Source organism: Miniopterus natalensis, chromosome 5 (assembly GCF_054644295.1).
Source record: "Miniopterus natalensis isolate mMinNat1 chromosome 5, mMinNat1.hap1, whole genome shotgun sequence".
NCBI classification, from domain to species: Eukaryota; Metazoa; Chordata; class Mammalia; order Chiroptera; family Miniopteridae; genus Miniopterus; species Miniopterus natalensis.
Window position 1 is genome coordinate 70,886,310 of NC_142085.1, and position 21,253 is coordinate 70,907,562.

Sequence of the window (21,253 nt, forward strand, 5' to 3'; positions counted from 1 at the left end):
GCAGTGTGACTGCTCCAGGTCATGTCCAGGAATATTTTATTCAGCCAAATCTAAACATTCACACAATCTTAAAACCTGATAAGAAAGCTGAAGCCCCTCTTGGAAAATTGATTTGCAAGAAATTCGTTTGAGTAGTATGCCCATTCTGAAATGGATCTCTAAGGACCCCACGGTGAGATTTACATCTGTAAGATGGGTAAGGGACAATTTCCTGGGTCGAACATGCTTCTCCTTCAGCCAAGGAAATAGTGTTACTTTTCCTACCAGGGAGCTTTAAATGAGGTTTAGTCATGACGGTGTGTGCCTCATCCAGGAGTTCTCAAATTTTCTTCTACATCAAAATCATTTGGGAAGTATGAGAAAAGTCAGAATTCAAGGCCTCACCATTCCCAGGTCCTCCCGTACACACAGAGTCTAATTCGCTAGGTCATGGAGGGGTCTCGAGAATCTGCCTTTTAAACTAGTGCATCAGGTGACTTGTTGGCAGGTGGTGCACAGACAATAATCTGAAAAATGCTGATAAAGTCCATTTACAGCCTTTCATTCAGGGAGCATTTAAAGAGTACACAGGACATCCTGAACAAAAACTTCATACAATGTATTAAAAGAATACAAAACACTGATGGAATAGTTCTCAAAAGGTGCTCCCATCCAGTGTTTCCTCTCCCCATGAGAAAGGCAGAGTAGCAGTTACTAGTTCCATTTCACACACAAAAAGAACTTCAGTAATTTCCCCAAGTTTCTATGGTTACTAGATGACAGACATGGCTAATATCCAGAATTTTTGATGTCTGGGGCTGGACGGAGGAAAGCTGTAATGATAGGTACACGGACCCCCCCCGAAAGACAGGGGCAGGAAGCTGTATTTACATGACGTTCGTTGCTGTGTTTATCATAGGGAGGGATTGGAAATAATCTAAATGTTCATCAGTAGGGGCCTGGTTTTAGAAAAAGCAACAACCGTGTATTCATATGATGGAATATCCTGTAGTCCTTCAAAAAGAAAAGAAAGGTCTTTATTAATATAGAAAAATATTTCCTTTTGTGGAAAAATTATGCATGAATTTAAAACTCTGAAAGGTCATTTGCTTCTACACATGGAGAGAGAGAGAAAGAGAGAGAGGGCTGTAAGATTGAGCTATAAGAGGTACAGAGTACAGCTCTCTTTCTTGGTATCCTGGTGGAACACACTAATCAGTAGAGACTTCACTGGATGTATGTATCCAACATGATAATATAATAAAGGTATTAGTTTATGAGCCAACTATTAGAAAAATAAAACCTAATATTTTTAAAAATAATAATTGTTATACACTTGTCAAAGGGGAAGGCTTTTAGGAATTCTCTTGGAGAAGGTGCATCTCAGAGTCTTGAAAGGCAAGAATGGGCAGGGAGGAAGGAAAAAAACACATATTTAAAAAAGATAAAAGTTTACCAACTCACAACTACAGTGCACATTAAGATGCTATTTTATTAATATTTCTTATATGCTCTTCAGAATTGAGTAATGTATATTATCAAAATCATCTACTTTCAATCAATCACTGTGTGCCTCTCTCGGGTGGGCCCTAAGGGGACAAAGGTACAAGACTAACTCCCTGCTCTGGAAAGATAACAGTCCTACCCTTTCTTTTTCAATCTGCAATAAATTCTGTTCAAAGTAAAACAAGCACATATGCATTCCTCAAAAGATGGTCCTTCATTTGCAAAAAGGCTCTTAGATGACAGGCTAGTGTTTTCGGTGTCTGGTTTATTATTTTTAACAAGATGAAATGCTTTTTATGCTTGTCATTACTAAAATTTACTTTTATTGGAAAACAAAAGACTACTTTTATTTTTTCCCCATTTATTCATGGGGAAAAAAGCCTAAAGGAAAATAACATTTATTCCCATAAGAGTGGCTTGTAACATTTCTAGGTTATGCCCTGCTCCCTGCCCCCCCCCCCCCCCCCCCCCCCGGGCTTAAGGATCTGGTGAGAGTGTGGAACTGTCCTCTGTATGCACTTAGGCACATGCCCATGAAATATTGCAGACGATTTCAGGAGCTCACAGACTCAAACACAGCCATGGACACCAGTTACTCAAGCTTGTTCTAGAAGTTTGTTCTTTTCAAATGCAAACTTGGCACTATTTATTCAGCAAATATTTTTAGAGCACCTATACTACGCAAAAGTGTTGTTAGAAGTAGGGTAACAATCTGTGCTTACCAAGCCCTCCAGGTGATTCTGACGTTGAAGAATCCAATGGGCTAAACCAGAATGTGCAGTTACCGAGCCCTGCCCCGTAGACATTCTGATTTATTTGGTCTTGTGTAGGAGTCAATCATTGCTTCATTTAAAACCTCTCGAGGAAATTCTCGTAGGCAGACATAGTTGAGACTCATTGGTTTAAATACTGGAAATGTGCTTTCTGGTTCCTGAGAAACATACATAGTTTCAAAAGGAAGAAAATTTGTCATCCACACCTGTGTACCTGTGGCTCCCAGCATGCATGGTGGCTCTAGGCTGGGAGCTCTAAAGGTGTCCAGCATGACCAGGCAGCCCTGCTTCATTCGTGAGGGCCCACTGGAAGCTATGCTCCAATGCCCTTCCTCCCCACAGCTGACTTACTGTTCGAGAGCAGGAGCCCTGAATCTTGCTTCCCAGTTAGTGAATAAATATTAATATCTCTTTTAGACTTGTTTTAATGGAAAAGATAAGTTACAACCTCTGAGTGGTCTGTGTGAAACTAGAGGATAGGAAATCCATTCTTGGGGTGGAGGCTTTCAACTTCCAATTGCTTTCCTTAGTGACAAATAGATCAATTTTTGTTAATGATCAGCTGCTCTGCTAACAGTTTCTGTTAAGACACCTATTTCATAAGTAACTTTGTTTGGAAGAGTATGTAAGCTTTTGGTTTACATGAGGGACAATATTTGCAAGTCACTGTCCTGGAATTTCTGCAGGGAGTTGCTAACGTCAGATAGAAAACACTGCCTTGCCCAATCGAGGGGTTTTAATTTAATAATGAAATACATGTAATTAAAAATAATAAATGTCATGATTTTATTGGGCATTTATTATAAGTGGGCACTGTATTGGATATATTACATACACTAGTTAATATATTCTTATGAGAATCATTCAGTTACTATTCCCATTTTGTAGATGCTGTTCAATGTCAAATACTCAGAATCCAAACCCAGGCCTTTCTGATTCCAGAATCTATAAACTTTTCAGTGTATTGCACTATCTTCCATTCTATTATGACACATTGAATCCCATTATTCATACGCTTCATGAATCACCATGAGTAAAGACTCAGATATCAGGACTCCAAACTCCTTTTGCAAATGAACATTGAAAATGTTGGAGAAGGTAGCTGCACAGTGCTCAGCGTCTACCTGTTCTCGCTCCCGTGAGAGCGGCCTCGCTTTAAGCTGGCAAGGTGCTCTCATTCAGCACTGGATTTATCTCGGCAGTGTTATGGGAGCCCGTAGAACGGAGTAACTTATTCACACAAAGACCATCTGTTACTGTGTTGAAGTAACATAGAGCAAAATACTGCTCCAAGATGATCTGCTGTCAAGGTGAAGACAAGCTGACCACATTGTTTAAGCCATGTACTCTCCACTTAGGGCCTGATGAATGTGAGATAGCTTTATATTAATGGGAATAAACAAACTTTGCCAAATCTTTACTTGCTTCAGTTACATGATCCTGACATGACAAAGGCCTGTGGGAAGAGAGAGTTTTAGGCAAAGAGGAATTTTGGCACACGTGCTATCTAACAACACCATGGTTCTTCCAACTATTAATAATTAGAATGGCTTATTTGGCTTGCAACAAAATACTCATACTGTGTTCCCTACACATAAGAAGTAGATGTGAAGTCTTTAAGAGTTTCCACATCTGTCCGCCTATTCTTTTAGAAGCCCGAAGAACTGCTTTACAACCCCCCCAGGGAAGGCACTAGAAGTCTTTTGGCCCCACAAGGTTAATTACTTGTTCAGGTTCACATGTAGTAAACACACAATTGTACAGTTCTGCATTCTACCCATAAGCCTGTTTCTCCTCCTTATGTTACAAATTTGATTTATGAGTGATAATGATAATTTTCACCCTCAGCTTTATCATGTTGGATTAGAGAGGGACATTTCATAACAAGAAAAAATAGAATAAAGAAGACCAGCTTAGAGGAAAAGGAAAGTTTCAAGCAAACATGATAAAAATAAGTTTAGTCTACATCGCTTGTTTTCTCATGACAACCATGGTCCCTCAATGCTCAGGCCTTGTGTTGGCCTGGAAGTGCCAAATTTTCAAGAAAGAGAAATTATGCTTATTATCTTGCTTTCTCCATCCACAAATGTGTGTTGATTTAGTACATCAATGAAACTTTTCAGAAAATTAGGGTTTTTTAATCTATAAAATATTTATCTGATCAGGTAGAGGTAAAAAGAGAGATGTTTAAGTTCAGCATGGGTTATATCTAATGCCACTGTCATTCATTTGCATATTATTTATGGAACATCAGATGTTAAAATAACTTTTAAAATCTAATACAGTATTTTTAATAGTGAAGAGGGAAACAATCTAAATATTCATCATTCAAGTAAATTATTATACAGTCATTTGATAGAATGTTGATATCTCTTTAGGAGCATTAGAAACATTCTTCAAAGACTTTTTAGTAATATAGGAAATGTTCAGAAAGTAATTCTAAGAGAAAAAACAAGATATAAAAATTGTTCCCAATGAGCAAAACATGTAAATGCATAAAATATTAGAAAGTAAGATAGTAGAATATTAGCAGCATTTATAAATGGGATGTAGCTTTTTGGGTTATGTTCATTTTATTATTATTTTTAAAAAATTTACAATGGACACATATTCATGTTTAAAATATTATGTTGGTTTTTCAGCAGGAACAAAAGTAAAAATTTTGAGGAATTTGACAAATCATTCAGTGAGTAACTAAAAGTTGCCTAATTGAAATAATAAATGTCCCCAATCAGTCTCATTAGAGGTATTCATGTCTAAATATAAAACTTTCATGAAAGTATGTCTGTTTTAACCCCCCCCCCCCCCCCCAGGTTACTGACATCTTCCTTTGGGATTTTGGTCTTAGTAGTGTAAGCATACTTTTCTCTAAGGCTTCTCTGGAACAAATAGTTTTACTTGCTTATATCAGCAGTATGAATTCAACTGGTACTAAAACTACATGTGTCCTAATGAGGGTGTGACTTTCTTCTGTCAATACAGAAAAGAAAGCATCAGACCTTGAACTTTCATACAATTCTTTGAAAGCCTTGAAAACAGTGAAAGCTCCTCCCAGAAGCACAAACCTTCCTGGGTATTCCCCTGTAATAGAGTTTGGCAATCAAGTCCATGGACATTACACAGTAAATACCACTCATAGTTCTGCTTCCAACTGCCATGCTGGCAAAAATTTTGAACTCTGGAGGCACTAGGTTCAGAAGCTAGACCTCAGTGGGAATGGAAAGCAATGGATATTCCCAAATCTGAGAAAACAGCAGTGTCTAGGTCCACCTAACTGAGAAACCACTTACCCTTCACTCATTTAAAAGCAGTGATGACCTAACATGACAGCAAAAAATCACAAGGCTAAAATTAAAATGGGAAGTGGGAAGCCCAAGGGGTAAGCTAGAACAGAAACTGCTTTTGCTCTGGGCCATTTGACTATTCAGGTAAATTTTGACTTTTGTTTTGATAGCCTTATGGAGTAAAATGGACATAAATAAAAGCCCAGGGCATATAAAAAGTTCAGAATTGAAGAGAGGACCTAAAAAAGATCTGTGACCCTAAAGAGCTAGATCTTCAGAGTAAGGTGAACAAAAAGTTAATCAGCTTTCACAACAATTTGCATCAAAGCTTTAATTCCCAAGTGGTACAGGGAACCTCAGCCTCTGAATTTGATTTAAAGTAGTCCTGCACTTGTTTTGCCCTGATGTGCCTGGAAACTACACCAATATCTTCTGGAGAAGAGTACCTTCATCATATCCTCACATTATTCCTGAAAATACAGGGTTGGGCAAAAGTAGATTTACAGTTGTACATGTGGAAATGGGTTCCATTTAGAAAACTGATGGATTATATAGGAAAAAGTATAGTTGGAGAACTTTCACAATATACCAAGATGTGTGCAGATGGATTAAAGAAGTAAATGTGAAAGATAAACCCTAAAGCAAATAGAAGAAAATATAGAAATATGTATTTGTGATTTTGGACTAGGAAGGACTTAATCAAAATTTCCAAAACACAAAATGATTCAGTTGCCTATAAAAATTAAGGATTTGGGGTGATGACATATACAAAATTATCAGATTACTGACACTTGGGAAATTTTTTTGGAATGTCAGCACCATAAGTCAGTGATTTTCAGTGTCCTGTGGCAAATGGATATACTGCAAGAATTTTTAAAACATACAATACCTGACTACTTAGGGACACTGACCTCTTTTATTTATTTATTTATTTATTTATTTATTTATTTATTTATTTATTTATTTTTAATTTAAGAAAATTTTAAAAATATATCTTTATTGATTTCAGAGAGAGGAACGGAGAGGGAGAGAGAGAGATAGAAGCATCAATGCTGAGAGAGTCATTGATCGGCTGCCTAGCCCACAACCCGGGCAAGTGCCCTGACCAGGAATCGAACCCCAAGCACCTGGATCCTAGGTGGATGCTCAACGGCTGAGCCACGCCCGGCTGGGCAGACCTCTTTTCTTTTAGATTGTCAAATAAAAAAATGACAGCAGCCCTAGCTGGTTTGGCTCAGTGGTCAGAGCGTTGGCCCATCGACTGAAGGGTCCCAAGTTCAACTCTGGCCAAGGGCATGTACCTCGGTGCAGGCTCGTCCCCGGCCCTGTCGGGGGGTGTGCAAGAGGCAACCAATCAATGTGTCTCTCTCACATTGGTGTTTCTCTCTCTGTCTCTTCCACTCTCTCTGAAAAGCAGTGGAAAAAATATCTTCGGGTGAGGAATAAAAATAAAACAAAAATTAAAACATGACAACAACCAACACAACAATAGCTGTCCGGTGTGAATGAATCAAAATTATACCTGTTTTTTTCATCAGATTGGCAAAAAATATATTTTTTGGTGTGCCACAAAAGTTTAGTAATTAGTTTATGTGTGCCATGAGATTTAAAAGGTTGAAAATCGCTGCCATAAGAGGTTAATAGTTAGCTATACAAAATACTACAAGTAAATATCTAAGATACACAAGCAAATCCACAAGTGAAAGATAGGAAGCCTATTTGGAAATGGTCCTATTAAACTGGACCCATGAAACCTTGGTTTCTTGTTCACATATTCCATAAATATTTATTGAGTGCCTATTGCATATCAGCCTTGTTCTAGGTTCTGGGAATGCAACAGACAAAAATTCTGCCTTCATGGAATTTATATATATTTTTAAAGATTTTTAAAATAGATTTTTAGAGAGAAGAAAGGAGGGGGAAAGAGAGAAACATCAGTGTGAGAGTGTGTCGATCTGCTGCCTCTTGCACGCCCCCTACTGGGAATCAAGCCTGCAACCCAGGCATGTGCCCTGACTGGGAATCGAACCTGCAGCTTTTCAGTGCACTGAGTAGTGCCCAACCAACTGAGCCGCACTGGCCAGGGCTGCCCTCATGGAATTTAAATACTCCACCACGATCTCTCCCACCAATAGAAAAAAGAAATTCGTTTCTACCACGTGAATTTTTCTTATAAATTACAATCGTGTCATTTTAAAGTTGGATGGATTTTTAGGGTGCATCTCTTCTAAATCCATACTTTTTATGACAATAAATGACTTCCCTCACAGATCTGAGAGGCACATATATCTGACACTTGGCTCTTGTGTGTCACTGTAAAGCCCAGAGGTTAGGTGGATCCATTAGGCTTAACAGTGAATTATGGCTCTTCCTCTACCATCTGTTCAAGACAGTTGGCAACCTGTCTGAGTTTCAGTTTCCTCATCAGTAAAATGGCACCAAAGATGAGATGACATAAAGTTGGCATAAGGTTTAAATGAGATAATATAAAGCAAACAGCATCTAGCATATGATAAAAACTCAGTGTTGGCTGTTTTTACTTCTATATCTTGATTATGTATTATGACTCCAAAGACTTGTATGGTAACACCTCTGGGTTATTAATGAGACAATTAACATTTTCTTTAATAATAAGCTTGGAAGTCATATGCTTTCCCTAAGACTGTACCCTAGTGGTGTATGATGTGTGTCTCATTGATTAACCATTAATCCTAGGGTGTGAAACCTGAACTCAGGATTGCAGGGCTTGAACAGATGTGAAGAGATCATCTTGCCAGTCCCAGCCCTTTTTTGACACAGAAAGACTCAAAGCCCTGGAGGAAGCGAGTGACATTCCCTGAGTATGTACAACTAGAACCTTGGCATTGTATATGTGATAATGATGAGTTGATTAGATTACAAAGATTATGATGATTAGGAAAGAAAAGACTGTGATGAGGGAAGATGTTAAGCCAGCTGACTTGTCAAATGGCTGTGAAGTGGCCACATGAATAACTTTGCTTAATTAGAGACCCAAGTTCCTCCACATACAAAGGATTTTAAGGCTTCGAGCTGACATTCTTTGGCTCAGTAGGTGGAGCCAACCTTCCTTATTAGAATAAGGTAAACAGATTCAGCCCAATTATAAGGGGAAAAAATATGTGCCTTCTGTCATTGAGGGTTGCAGACAGTGCTGACCGGCTGGAGAACTCAGGTGCAGTGACAAGAAACATCAGAGCATGAGTTCTAAGTCAAAATCCATAGGGGTCATCGGAGCTCCTTTCTCAAAGGGACAGGTGAGTAAAAAGCCTTCCTTTGAATAGCTGGGATTTATTAGAAAGTTTCAGGCTTTAAAATTAGTAAGGTGTTATTGTCTGGTTAGTTAAGTTACCCGATAAAGTCTAGCCCTGAAATAATATATAGACTAAAGTTGTTTCACTGGTTTGCAAGTTTGTACAATTATGGTCACAAACCCACTTATTCTTGGGGCTCCTATTCTCAGTCACAGCCAATTTTATTTGAATCTACTAAATTCTCATATTTTAAAAAAGAAAATATTTTTATTTGAATGGAAATGGACTATTTCTGCATTTTAGCTACTTATTTAGATTTCCATATTCTCAGTGTTTTGGGTGCTACTGTGTATATATATAGAGAGAATTTTAAGAAAACACATTTGTTTAGTTATGTAATTAATGCCTAGAGAAATTTTATAGGCTGGCATCAACTTCAGAGTTTTTTAAAATTTGGATAACTTATATATGTTTGCTTTATGAAACTTTGTGCATGATTTATATTTTTAAAGGGTTCTGATAATTCTAAAAAAGTTCATGGACTGAGTAGAATCCTTTGTGTACCTCTCTTTGAGGGAGGAAAAACGAAAAATGAAAGAAAGAAAATCTGACTGTAAATTCACAACGTTGAAAAGACTAAAGGACTAATGGGAACTCCCAGATCACCAAAATATGCCAGTAGCATTGAAATAAAGTACTTTATTTTTCTGCCTAGCCACACTCATTCTGGTAAATATAATGAGATTACAGATACCTTAGACTTCAACTTGTATCTGTCCTTAAGAGTAAGGGGGGAAAAAAATAAGACGAGTGTGAGCTGAAACTCCTAAAGTTGTTTTCTTGTCATTGTTTTAAACGGAGTTTTCTGCAGGGTTCTCAGGACTTCCTCTTTGCCAGTATTTTCCTCCTCTTAATTTCGAACTTTTGCTTTGCACTCTGGCTTCTCATTGCAAAACCGAAAGGGACAGGTCAGAGGTTAGAGACCCAAACTGCACCTGGACGTCAGTAAATACTGCTTCACTTTCCCTGGAAATCCTTCAAAGCCTTTCTCAGAATACAGAATCGTTGCTGACACAGAAATTGCTCTTCTAATGCTGGGCTTAACTGCAAAATCCACAGTATGCTCAGTGATTCTTGGACAGGTTCTAACAAAGATAGAATTGAAATAACCGACAAAAGAAAAGAAACAAGGGAAACGGAAGGTGGGAAGGAAGGAAGGAAGGAAGGAAGGAAGGAAGGAAGGAAGGAAGGAAGGAAGGAAGGAAGGAAGGAAGGAAGGAAGGAAGGAAGGAAGGAAGGAAGGAAGGAAGGAAGGAAGGAAGGAAGGGAGGGAGGGAGGGAGGGAGGGAGGAAAGAAGGAAGGAAAGGAGGGAGGGGGAGGGAGGGAGGGGGAGGAAGGGGGTTAAAAGAAGGGGAAATTATCTCTACTTGATTGGGGTGGGAGCGGGGAGTCAGGCACAAAGGGAATAAAGGAGAGAAACGTGTCGGGCAGAGCGTGTGGGGTCCTTTGCTGCCGGGGACAGGAATTTGGTGTCGAGGGTTTGCTTGGCAGCCAGGGCAAGTCATTTGCTGTTGGAATTGGGGAGAAGCGTTTGCTTGGTTTGGTGCCACAGCCTAGCCTAGGAACAGACACAGGTGTCTTTGGCACCTCTTCTCATCTGACAACAGGAAAAAACTTTGTACTATGTAAAAACCTTGTTGGGAATTAGGATCAGAGAGATACATAAAAGAACTAACTGTTTTTTTAGGTCACTAATCTGCCAGCAGGCTGGGGAAGGTTTACTGCCGGGAGGAAGCATGTTAGCTTCCCGGATGTAAATACAGCAAGGGTGGAATTCCTGGTCACTGTGCTTATTGAGCAGGTCAAAAGGTGAAATAGCAGGTTGGTCTTTGTGGGTTCAGCCAGCCTCCAGGTGATTTTCCCTGTTGCCTGCTTTGTCCCCTACTTTACCACTGTGAGGATCTGGACAGGGCTCTCTCCCGTGCTACACATTTAAAAAAATGCCTTTACTGGAGCTATTCCCCTGGTTTACAAAGTTTCTCCATCACCCTATTCGTCATCCTGAATTCGTATTGCAACACTAAGCTGAACTGTCATCTGCTCCACCTGACACCCTCTGTCCCTGGCAGAGACAGGTGTATCCTGTTCTTGTTATGACCTCTTGTACCTGCTTTGAAGCACATACCCAGGCGCTGTGATTGATATTAAATATCCAAATCCCCCCTTAGCTTATGATTTACTCAGAGACAGAAACCTTCTCCTTTTAACTATTGTATCTCCGTCTATCAGAATGCCTTTGCACAAAATAAATGTTCACTATGCTGGTAATATGCCAGGATGGGAAGAGGAGATGCAGGTTTTGGTATCCAACGGACCTGGATAAGTTCCTGAGGCTCTGCCACTTGTTAGCTGCCTGCTTGTAGGAAAATTAGGGAACCTTTCTGATTCTAGATCCTTGTTTTTCACATAGTAGTAGTCCAATCTACCTTGCTGTGAAAATCAAATGAGATAATGTAAATTCCTGGCTCTGTCGGAACAAAAAACAAAGTACTATTCAACTGGTTAAATAATGAAGTTTCCTATTGTGTGCATCTGATGGTCAAGATGATGCCTGACTTTATCTTTTAATTGTTCAGCCACGAGGAGGAGTGGAAGAAGGCCCTAAAGTACTGAGAAAGGCTGGCCTGCTTGAGAAGCTTAAAGACCAAGGTAACTTTTAAATTAAAAGATGATCAGCCTGAATTCCTGCTCTGCAGGAAGGAGAGGCCCCTGCTAACTCAGGGTGTGGGTGTGTCTGGAATGGCATCTGTATTACAGAATTGCAGCACTAGCTGGAACCCTAGACGTGCACCCTGTAAACGCAGCGCCGTGTGGGGGGGCTGCTCAATCAGTGTTGCTTATTTACTCAGATATTTTGTCTCTCCAGCCAGACCACTGGGGTGGGTGGTAGGGAAGCTGTGGGGATCGAAAGTGAGGCAGGGGGCGCAGGAAGTGCGCTGCCAGCCAGAGGAGCCCTGTTTGTAAGAGGAAATAAAGCAGCAATAGCACCGAGTCTCGGGCTGATGCCTCCACCGTCCTCCGTGGGCTTCGAGTAGGCCAAGTTCGGGCTGGAAAGCGTGCCCCTCGAGTGGGTCAGGTGGCGACCCAGGCTCCGGGGCCTGGTTCCATAAGGACGGGCCCCGGCCTTCCCAGCGCTGTGAGGGAGGAGAGCAGGTGGTCGCTCAGAGCCTCGAGGCTTGTCAGAGCCCTGCGCCGCCCGGAACCTCGTGAATTGGGTGGCCTGTTGTGTCAACTGGCTTTCTTAGATCCTGTCCTTCTGTCGTAGCTTCTGAAAACTGGGCTACTAGAAAGGATTGGAAATGGGATGGATCGGAGGCTTCTGAGTCAGGGTCAGGTGACTGTGTTTGCTGTGGCGCTGCGATACCTACGGGGCTTTCAGCAGTTCCACCCCGGCCCGGCCCGGAAGGGCTATGCCAAATTCCGTCTCCTTCTGCTCTGTTGAATAGTAATGTTAGAGCTTTTTGTAGATGGCTAGCTACCTCCACAAACGCCTACCACAAACATCAGAATGGGAATTACATCAGGACTTTATTTCTTTCCGGTTTCTGCCTTTCTCTCCAGCACTTCCTTGAACCAGCGGGAGCAGTTCCCTTCCCTTGGTTGTTGCAAGAACTGATACTTACTTTGATTTAGGATGAGACCTAAGGTCTCCAAAAATATGCCTATGGAAATTCACTGTAATATTGGAAATAATAAGGGAGTATTAAGTTTCACCACTTCTATTAATAAACACAGAGACTATAAAAACCCCAGTAATAATACTAATACGTGTGTATTATTACTCATATTATACACACATACATATTTACATATGTGAGTATGCAAATGAAAATACTTTGTATTTTAAAAGCACAGCTAAAGTAAATGTCATCTTTTTATGTAAAACCCTGATGAAGTGTTGGAGAAGATATGGAGCAACTGGAACCCTCAGGTATTTCTGATGAGAATACGTAATGATACAGCCACTTTGGAAAGGAGATGGGCAGTTTCTTAAATAAACATACATTTACCTTCTGACCCATCAAATCTATTCCTAGGTATTTACCCCAAAGTGAAAACACATGTTCTCACAAGCCATGTTCGTACTTGAAGGTTTGTAGCAGCATTATTTATAATAGTCAAAATATGGAAACAACAAAATGCTTTAAAAGAGAGAGAGACCCCAACAGAGAAGAGGAAACCTGGGTAAACGAACTGGACTAGTCCGTCAGTCCACATTTTATATCAGGTAAAGAGGACTTTTGAAGGTGTTCCTGACTCACAGATACACACAGACATGAACAAATACAAAACACAATGACCAGTCGTTCAGAACACTGAACTGAGCCCGCATCACAGTTTCACATGAAGTTCTGTACCTTGCGGCCTAATGCAGGGCCTTTTAGGGAGTGCACCCAGGTCCTTAGGAACATTGGGTTACCTTATTTAAAACTATAATAATAAAACCTTTATTTGCTGAGCTTGCTGAAGTGTTAGGACTGCTGGCAACTGCATACTCTTACTGACTTCTGACGACAGTGCCGTGAGGCAGTACAGCGGACAGAAGGGGGCTGAACTGCCCCAGCAGGCGACAGATTGGACTGAAACCAAGGGTTGTTAATAAAGTAATGGTATACTTTCTTCTGGGCATAGCGTATCTATCTATATTCTTTAAAAAATGATTTATTAGAAATATATTACATGCTTATTGTAGAAAAATAGAAAGCGCATAAGCACAGAGACAAAGACAGTGACACCACCCATGAAACCAAACCAGAAGGCCGTGCTGTTGTTCTTCAGCCTAACTGGGGGATCGCGCATTTATTGAGAACGTGGTGGGCAGCAGGGCCCAGTGGGTGATGACGTCAAGCTAAAGTAGACATGGTTTCCGCCCTCACAGCTCTTACAGTCTGTTCAGACTTTTGCTGTGCTTATACTTTAGAAAATATACCTATTTTGTACATTTAAAATCACCCTGCACAGACTGTTTTGTTATCTTGCTTTATTTAGTAACCTGCAACTTTTCATTTTAACTATAGAATGTGATGTAAAAGATTACGGGGACCTGCCCTTTGCTGATGTCCCTAACGACGGTCCGTTTCAAATTGTGAAGAATCCGAGGACTGTGGGAAAAGCGAACGAGCAGCTGGCTGGTGTGGTGGCAGAAGTCAAGAAGAGTGGAAGGACCAGCGTGGTGCTGGGTGGAGACCACAGGTGCCGGTTCCTGATGAGCTCTGGGAGGCTGGCACAAACGGCATGAAGGAAGTGCACCCAGAACCATGTGGAGAGAACATATGGAAGGGAGCGCACTGATCAATAGTTTATATCAAATTTTCTGCTTTTAAAAAACTATATTGGTTACTACTTTATTTTGGAAACAGATTTAGCTCTGTTTGAAGTCTTGCACTATCTCTATTATAGCAGAAAGTACATTAAATATGAAAGAATTTCAGCAAAATATTCAGTACAGGCTTATATTTCTAAATAAATGAGCACTGAGGAAATTCAGTCAACTTATTGTATTTGATCACAACCCATTTAAGTCAACATTTAAAGGTGTAGAAACAACCCATTTAGGTCAACATTTAAAGGTGTTTTCCATTATAAAAGTAATAATGAAACAATTTTTTGAAATACAAAAACATATAAAAAGGAAAAAAAACAACACAGTGTGATTGTAGTTCCCTAACAACCATTTCAACCGGAATTGAAAATGGCATATTTTCCTTCCAGCCATATTTTTTCCCTAGGACATGATTTTGTTTAACGTGTGTGTGTGTGTATTATCCTGTTTTGTTCATAATTTACAGTAGGAATTTCCTTATCTTACTTCATGATATACAAGCATATTTTTTACTGCTGCATAATTTTTTATTAAAATATCATCACTATATATACCCATATTGTCCGAATTCAGGTTATTTTCAAGTTTTCAGTGTCAGAAACAATGTGGCAAAGATACTTTTTCTGCATGAGCCTCTTTAATGTTTACTTTCAAGTTCCCAAAATAGGTTACTGGAAGTGTGATTAGATCAAAAGTCAATTACTCCCCTCCCCTCAGTTTTCTCCTCTAGTCAAGCTGCTCCTGGGGCTTCTATGACAAAACCATAGTTGAGAAACTGGGGCTTCCTTTCTATGTTAAGTGGAAAATTTAAGAGTGGCAAAAAAGACAAGAAACCTAAAGGGAAAACCAGCAGAGAGCTGAGTAATCAACACCTGAATGAACATCAAGGCACAATTGCTTCCACTTTGAGAATCAATATGATCCTCTGAATGGAACTCGAAACATTCACAAGTGGGTAAATAAAGCATCGTATGGCCGGACCTCATCTTTTCACTATTGTGTAAGATATCACTTAGCCGCTCCACTCAGGCACCTTTTCTGGAGCCTGGAGCCCTTGAGATGAGCTCCGAGGGTCCTGGGCCTGGCTGAAGTGGTCCTTAAGCGAGTGGTAGGAGGGTAGGAAGTTCAGGCAGAGGGCCTGGTTGTTGGATGGAGCCAGTGAGCACCTGCGATATGCTGCCTGAAGGGCCTGCAAGGCCTTCTGAGTGATGCTCCCCAATTGTAAGCAACTGGGTTTTAGGAAAAATGGAAGGACTCTGTCATAATTCACTTGGGAGAATTAAGTATTTACCAAGAGAAATGAAAGTGCAGAAAATAAGCCTGATTTAACCTTGAAAATGGAATAGTCTCATTCTAAGGAATTCCTTGTGTGGTAGCGTTTTCACATGTATTTAATTTTTGCTGAAACTATAATTTATAGTTTTATTAGGCAATTTTGAAAAATATTACCAATTATTCAGTGATGCCTTGATGTAACTATAACTTCTTAGTAACTATTAAGCATAAGCTCTACTTTCTCTATTGTTATAATTGTTTAACTGGCATCTCTGATTTGAAACCTGTGAGAAATATCAGCCACTTTGACTTAAAGGAAAACCAGGCACGAGCACTAAGTGAGTTAATAATATGATGTGTGTAATGATATCGCAAACCTGATGTTCACACACACTTTTTCCTCTAAAGTTTGGCGATTGGAAGCATCTCTGGCCATGCCAGGATCCACCCGGATCTCTGCGTCATTTGGGTGGATGCTCACACCGACATCAACACTCCGCAGACAACCTCAAGTGGGAACTTGCATGGACAGCCTGTGTCCTTCCTCCTGAAGGAACTACAGGGAAAGGTAAGAGGCTGGTTGGTATTCCATACACAATAATAATCTTTAGCAGAAGTTCAGGAGGTGGGGCAAGTAAGAACCCCTTTCCATCTTATTCTTGGAATCATCTCAAACTGTTTTCTTGGCAGCAGATAAGCAAAGGGTCAGAGGGTAAAGGTGGTGAGGCTCTGTACCTCTCCCTTCCTCGATAGTTTGCAAACTGACTTTATATCTTCCCTTTTGATTCTTAAACTACCCTTCTTAGTAGGTGGAGCAGCCAATAATCCTTTATAAGCAAGTTAGCGGAGGTTCAGAAGTTAGCCAACTCACCCAAGGTCACATGCCAAGCACAGAGCCAGGCAAGGGCCAGAACTGGTCTCCTGCTGACCTCTTTCCATTACATGCTGCACAGTCTCTCATTCTTACCAAGTGTCCCTCCACATCATAGGGCATTTTTAAAAGTGGAATTTTAAAAATGGGGATTACAATGGTTTATCATTTAACATCTTTACTATGAGAAGCACATATCTAAATCATAAGCAGAACCACCTCCTTGCTTCCTAGAAACTTCTTTTCTAAAAGATGCAAGATGAAATTCCAGATTAAGATTTAACATTGTGGTTTATCATTTCTATTGATATGCTTGTAGTATGTCAATAAAACAATTTCTACTGGTAGTCTGATGGTTTATATGATACTTGGGAATGTTCTGTTAAAAGCCCAGAAATAACATTTTCTGAACTGACAACCAAGTGATACAAATCACAAAATGTGTAGCTAGCACATGGGAACATCCAAGCTTGACTCCAAGAAATTTGAAGAGCAACCGAAGGGTTGGTAAAAAATTTCCCTTTGCCACTCTGAGACATCTTCTGGATTAAGTCCTTATTGAGAAAGAGAAGTAAAGAAGGGGTGGAAGTAATGGAAGCACATTGATTTCCTTAGAGTTCTGGAAAAGCAGGGACCAATGGAAATGGTGCACAAATGATTAAACGCTGGTAAACGTGACAAATGATTTGGGTTAGGTCTGGGCCTCTGGGCCACAGGGTGAGGTTGGGAAGAGCCAAAGCAGCTACCAGGGAGGCAGGCATTCTCTTCTTTATTTTGTATTGGCTTTCAATGATTCCTTAAAATTTATGTTCCAAATAGAAGGCATATATGATCTAACGAGTGTACTTAACTTTCAGTATAAGGTTTGCTCTAGAGAAGCATATTTAACCAGATGGAAACATTGCAATTTTAGATCCCCGATGTACCAGGATTCTCCTGGGTGACGCCCTGCATAACTGCCAAAGATATTGTGTATATTGGCCTGAGAGACGTGGACCCTGGGGAACAGTAAGTTTATTCCTTGATGCAATTTACTTTCATTTTTCTCCTTTTGCATGCTAGGTGTACTGGCCAAACCTATGAGAAAAAAATATTTTAAGCACCAAGTCTATATATCTATACCTATATCTAAATATATTTATATATATATGTACATACACATATATGTATATATTCAGATAATTTTTATATTGACTTGCTGTTAAGAATACATTAAAATATACACAGAGCTTACAGAATTTAAATATTTTATGTATCTTACCACACTGATCTTTTCTTAAAGGGGAATGAGAGCACAGAGTCAGACACCATGCTAACTATAGATTGTCTTAATATCTCCTCTTTCACAGCTATCTTTTGAAAACTCTGGGTATTAAATACTTTTCAATGAGTGAAGTGGACAAGCTGGGAATTGGCAAGGTGATGGAAGAAACACTCAGCTATCTAGTAGGAAGGTATGACGCTTGTATGTGTAACGTAAGTATTGTTAAAATAACTTGCTACTGACACTAATCAATGTAAGTTATTAATGAAACCTTTATGTAAAATCTGGAACTTTACTGGGTTGTTCCTGTTTATAGAGCAAAGTAAGAACTATATGAACTAAATATTAAACTACCAACTTTAAACTGAATTACTTTCCCACTTCTTAAAAGAAAGAAAAGGCCGATTCATCTGAGCTTTGATGTTGATGGACTGGACCCATCCGTCACACCAGCTACTGGCACACCAGTCATCGGAGGTCTGACTTACAGAGAAGGTCTCTACATCACAGAAGAAATTTTCAAAACAAGTAGGTATAAATTGGAGTGCATAAAGCAGCAAGTGTACACATGGCCAATATGTATTTATACTGCCTGACCTGAAAATCAAGCCCCCCGTTGACACTTCCAGAATGATGCAGTAACTGAAGTGGTTTCTCTTTACACTCCTGAGTAATATTTCAGAGATACTGAATTTAAAATGTCAACTATTTACCAAATTACCTTATTTTCACTTGTTGTTGTAGGGCTACTGTCAGGATTAGACATAATGGAAGTGAATCCATGTCTGGGGAAGACACCAGAAGAAGTACTGCGAACAGTCAACACAGCAGTGGCAATAACCTTGGCTTGTTTTGGAGTTGCTCGAGAGGGTAATCACAAGCCTATTGACTACCTGAACCCATCTAAGTAAATGTGGAAACGTTATATGAAAATCTCACAGCTACTAACATAATTACCAAACCTAATAGTTTACTTAAGCTCATTGTTTATCCTCTTACAGATTTGGTGTTTCAGAAAACATTTTACCTGAGGAAATATTAGTACAATTAGTATAAACTGTATCAGTTCCCTCTTGGTGTGAAAGATTTGGAAATTCAAATTTTTGTAAACTTAAAAACCTTATATTTCCCATTTTGGCAAAAGACTCACCCTTAGAAACAGAAGTATATATTAATTTCCGAATATAAATTTGCTGGCATTAAAAATAAACACACTCCCAGAAAGTAGTGGCAAGAAATATTCAAAGTGATGAAAAGCAAGGACCTATAACCAAGATTGCTCTACCCAGCAAAGCTATCATTTAGAACTGAAGGTCAGATAAAGAGCTTCTCAGACAAGGACAAGAGCTTCTCAGCTAAAGGAGTGCATCACCACCAAACCACTATTATATGAAATGTTGAAGAAATAGAAGAAAAATATGAACAATAAAATGGCAATAAATACGTATGTATCAACAATTCAACCTAAAAAACAAAATAAGCTAACAAACAGAACAGAAACAGACTCATAGATAGAGAATATTTTGAGGGTTGCCAGATGGGAGGAGGGTGGGGTGGGTGGGAGAAGGGATTAAGAAGTGCAAATTGGCAGTTACAGAACAGTCATGGGGATGTAAAGCACAGCATAGGGAATATAGTCAATATATGTATGGTGTTAGATTGATCAGGATGATCACTTAGTAAGTTATATAATGTCTAATCACTTACTAACTTATATAATGTCTAACTGGGGTGTACACCTGAAACTAATATTATGTTGTATGTCAACTGCAATTGAAAAATAACAAATGATTAAATGGCAAAAAAAGAACAAATAAAAAATAAATGCACAACTACATAGTGGGACTCCTGATATCAGGATATAAAGGACCATATTTCCATGTTGTTCAAAAGATGTGATTTTTGTAATACACTTTATAATAAGATTCTATCATGTCTATATATTTCTAAATATATATAAAATACACACATCCATCCTACTTAAAACTACTACTGTATAAGGATTTAAAAAGCCGCAGTGAAATTATCATCCCCCAAACATTGAGAACTTGGTGAAACTAAACTCTCTGGCTCTGGTTTCTTTACCTGTAAAATGGGTAATCATAAGGCTTGGGCAATCTCCAAGTTCATTAATGTTAGTTGACCAATGTCAACCCCAAACATGACATTGGTTTGTATTTTAAGCATGGTAGTCTTTTGGGAGGTGGAAGAAAGAAATCAAATGGCTATTTTGTTTCTAAGATCTGCTAATTCAGATAGGGATTCCACCAAAAATAATCTGTGACTTCCAAACATGCCACCCCTCACTCATTGCAATTACAGTGTGTCTCATTAACTGAAATCTTTAAACATCCTAAAACACTCTTCTTGACTCTGGAATATAGTGAGGCGGTGGAAATAATGAGAGTGAACTATAATCAAAACCAAGGAAACAAACTCTTCCCCTTTTCCACAACTTACACAGAACTCAAGTGGACTTGGCAATGAAGGGGGCCCCATGAAAGGATCTGTATTGTTGTTATAAGAGCCATGTGTGAGAGCCTCTACCATCTGATTTTTCATATGCAGCCCAGAATTTTAAACCTAACCTTTGACATGTGGACTTTATAAGATAAACATTTTACTAAATTACTTTTAGGTAAGAGCAATTATGCTGGATCTTGCTTTAGAATATATTGCCCAATACCATAGCCAATGATTAATTGTTGACCAATAATTTAAAAAATTATTTAAATTAAAACTTAATAAAATTTAAAATTCAGTTCCACATTTCAAGTGCTTAATAGGCACATGTAGCTAACTACTGTATTTTTTTTTTTTTAAATATATCTTAATTGATTTCAGAGAGAGGAAGGGACAGGGAGAGAGAGAGAGAGAAACATCAATGATGAGAGAGTTGTCACTGATTGGCTGCCTCCTGCACACCCCCCACCGGGGATTAAGCCCCCGTGCCCTGACCGGGAATCAAACTTCAATCTCCTGGATCCTAGGTCGATGATCAACGGCTGAGCCACGCCCGGCTGGGCTGCTAACTACTGTACTGAACAGCATAGATATGGAATATTTCTGCCTCTGTAGAAAGTCCTATTGAACAGAGCTGCTTTAAAGTCACTATTAGAAAAACTGAAAACTTTTAGGATGTAATGAACACGAAGACACTTTCCCCCTTAGGTGCATTCTAAACCCAAATAAAGCTTCTGCCTTCTATTAACGTCTCTTTATTATTATTAAAGAATTAATAATAATTCTTTTAAAAGCCCATTTGGGGGAAATCATATTCCTATTTTTTTAAGCTAGAGAAGGAAAACTGAAATTTTAATAAATGAATTGGAATGTGTATATCATTGAGAAAGTGATACTGATTTTCACTTCCTTTATTCTATTTGTGTAATACCAGTGTCATTCTAGGATCTCAAAGCAATACAGTCCTTCAGGTAGCAAGCCTATATTGAGACTATGCTAACAGGAACACTTAAGTTCCTTTCTAGTACAACATTTCTGGAGAATTTCAATATTACTAGCCTAGAAAAATTACTTATACCACTATAGAAATATTAAGCTGAATCTGCATGGCAAATAAAGATTTAGTGATAATAGGCCCTGGCCAGGTAGCTTAGTTGGTTAGAGCACTGTCTCAATACACCA

General features: G+C 39.2%; 1 protein-coding gene across 2 annotated transcripts; it reads left to right on the top strand.

Annotated features, from left to right (window-relative positions):
- Positions 1 to 8,745: 8,745 nt before the first annotated feature.
- ARG1 (arginase 1) lies at positions 8,746 to 18,519 on the top strand. 2 transcript variants are annotated; one of them, XM_016204896.2, is made up of 8 exons: positions 8,746 to 8,817; positions 11,452 to 11,524; positions 13,894 to 14,068; positions 15,882 to 16,041; positions 17,258 to 17,352; positions 17,694 to 17,798; positions 18,000 to 18,136; positions 18,353 to 18,519. In XM_016204896.2, exons 1-8 carry the CDS (start codon positions 8,761 to 8,763, stop codon positions 18,517 to 18,519), a joined length of 969 nt encoding a protein of 322 aa, XP_016060382.1. In that variant the 5' UTR covers positions 8,746 to 8,760. The 2 variants fall into 2 exon arrangements, with proteins under 2 accessions (XP_016060382.1, XP_087673308.1); XM_087817182.1 differs by lacking the exons at positions 15,882 to 16,041; positions 17,258 to 17,352 and having other exon boundaries at positions 8,761 to 8,817.
- Positions 18,520 to 21,253: the final 2,734 nt, after the last annotated feature.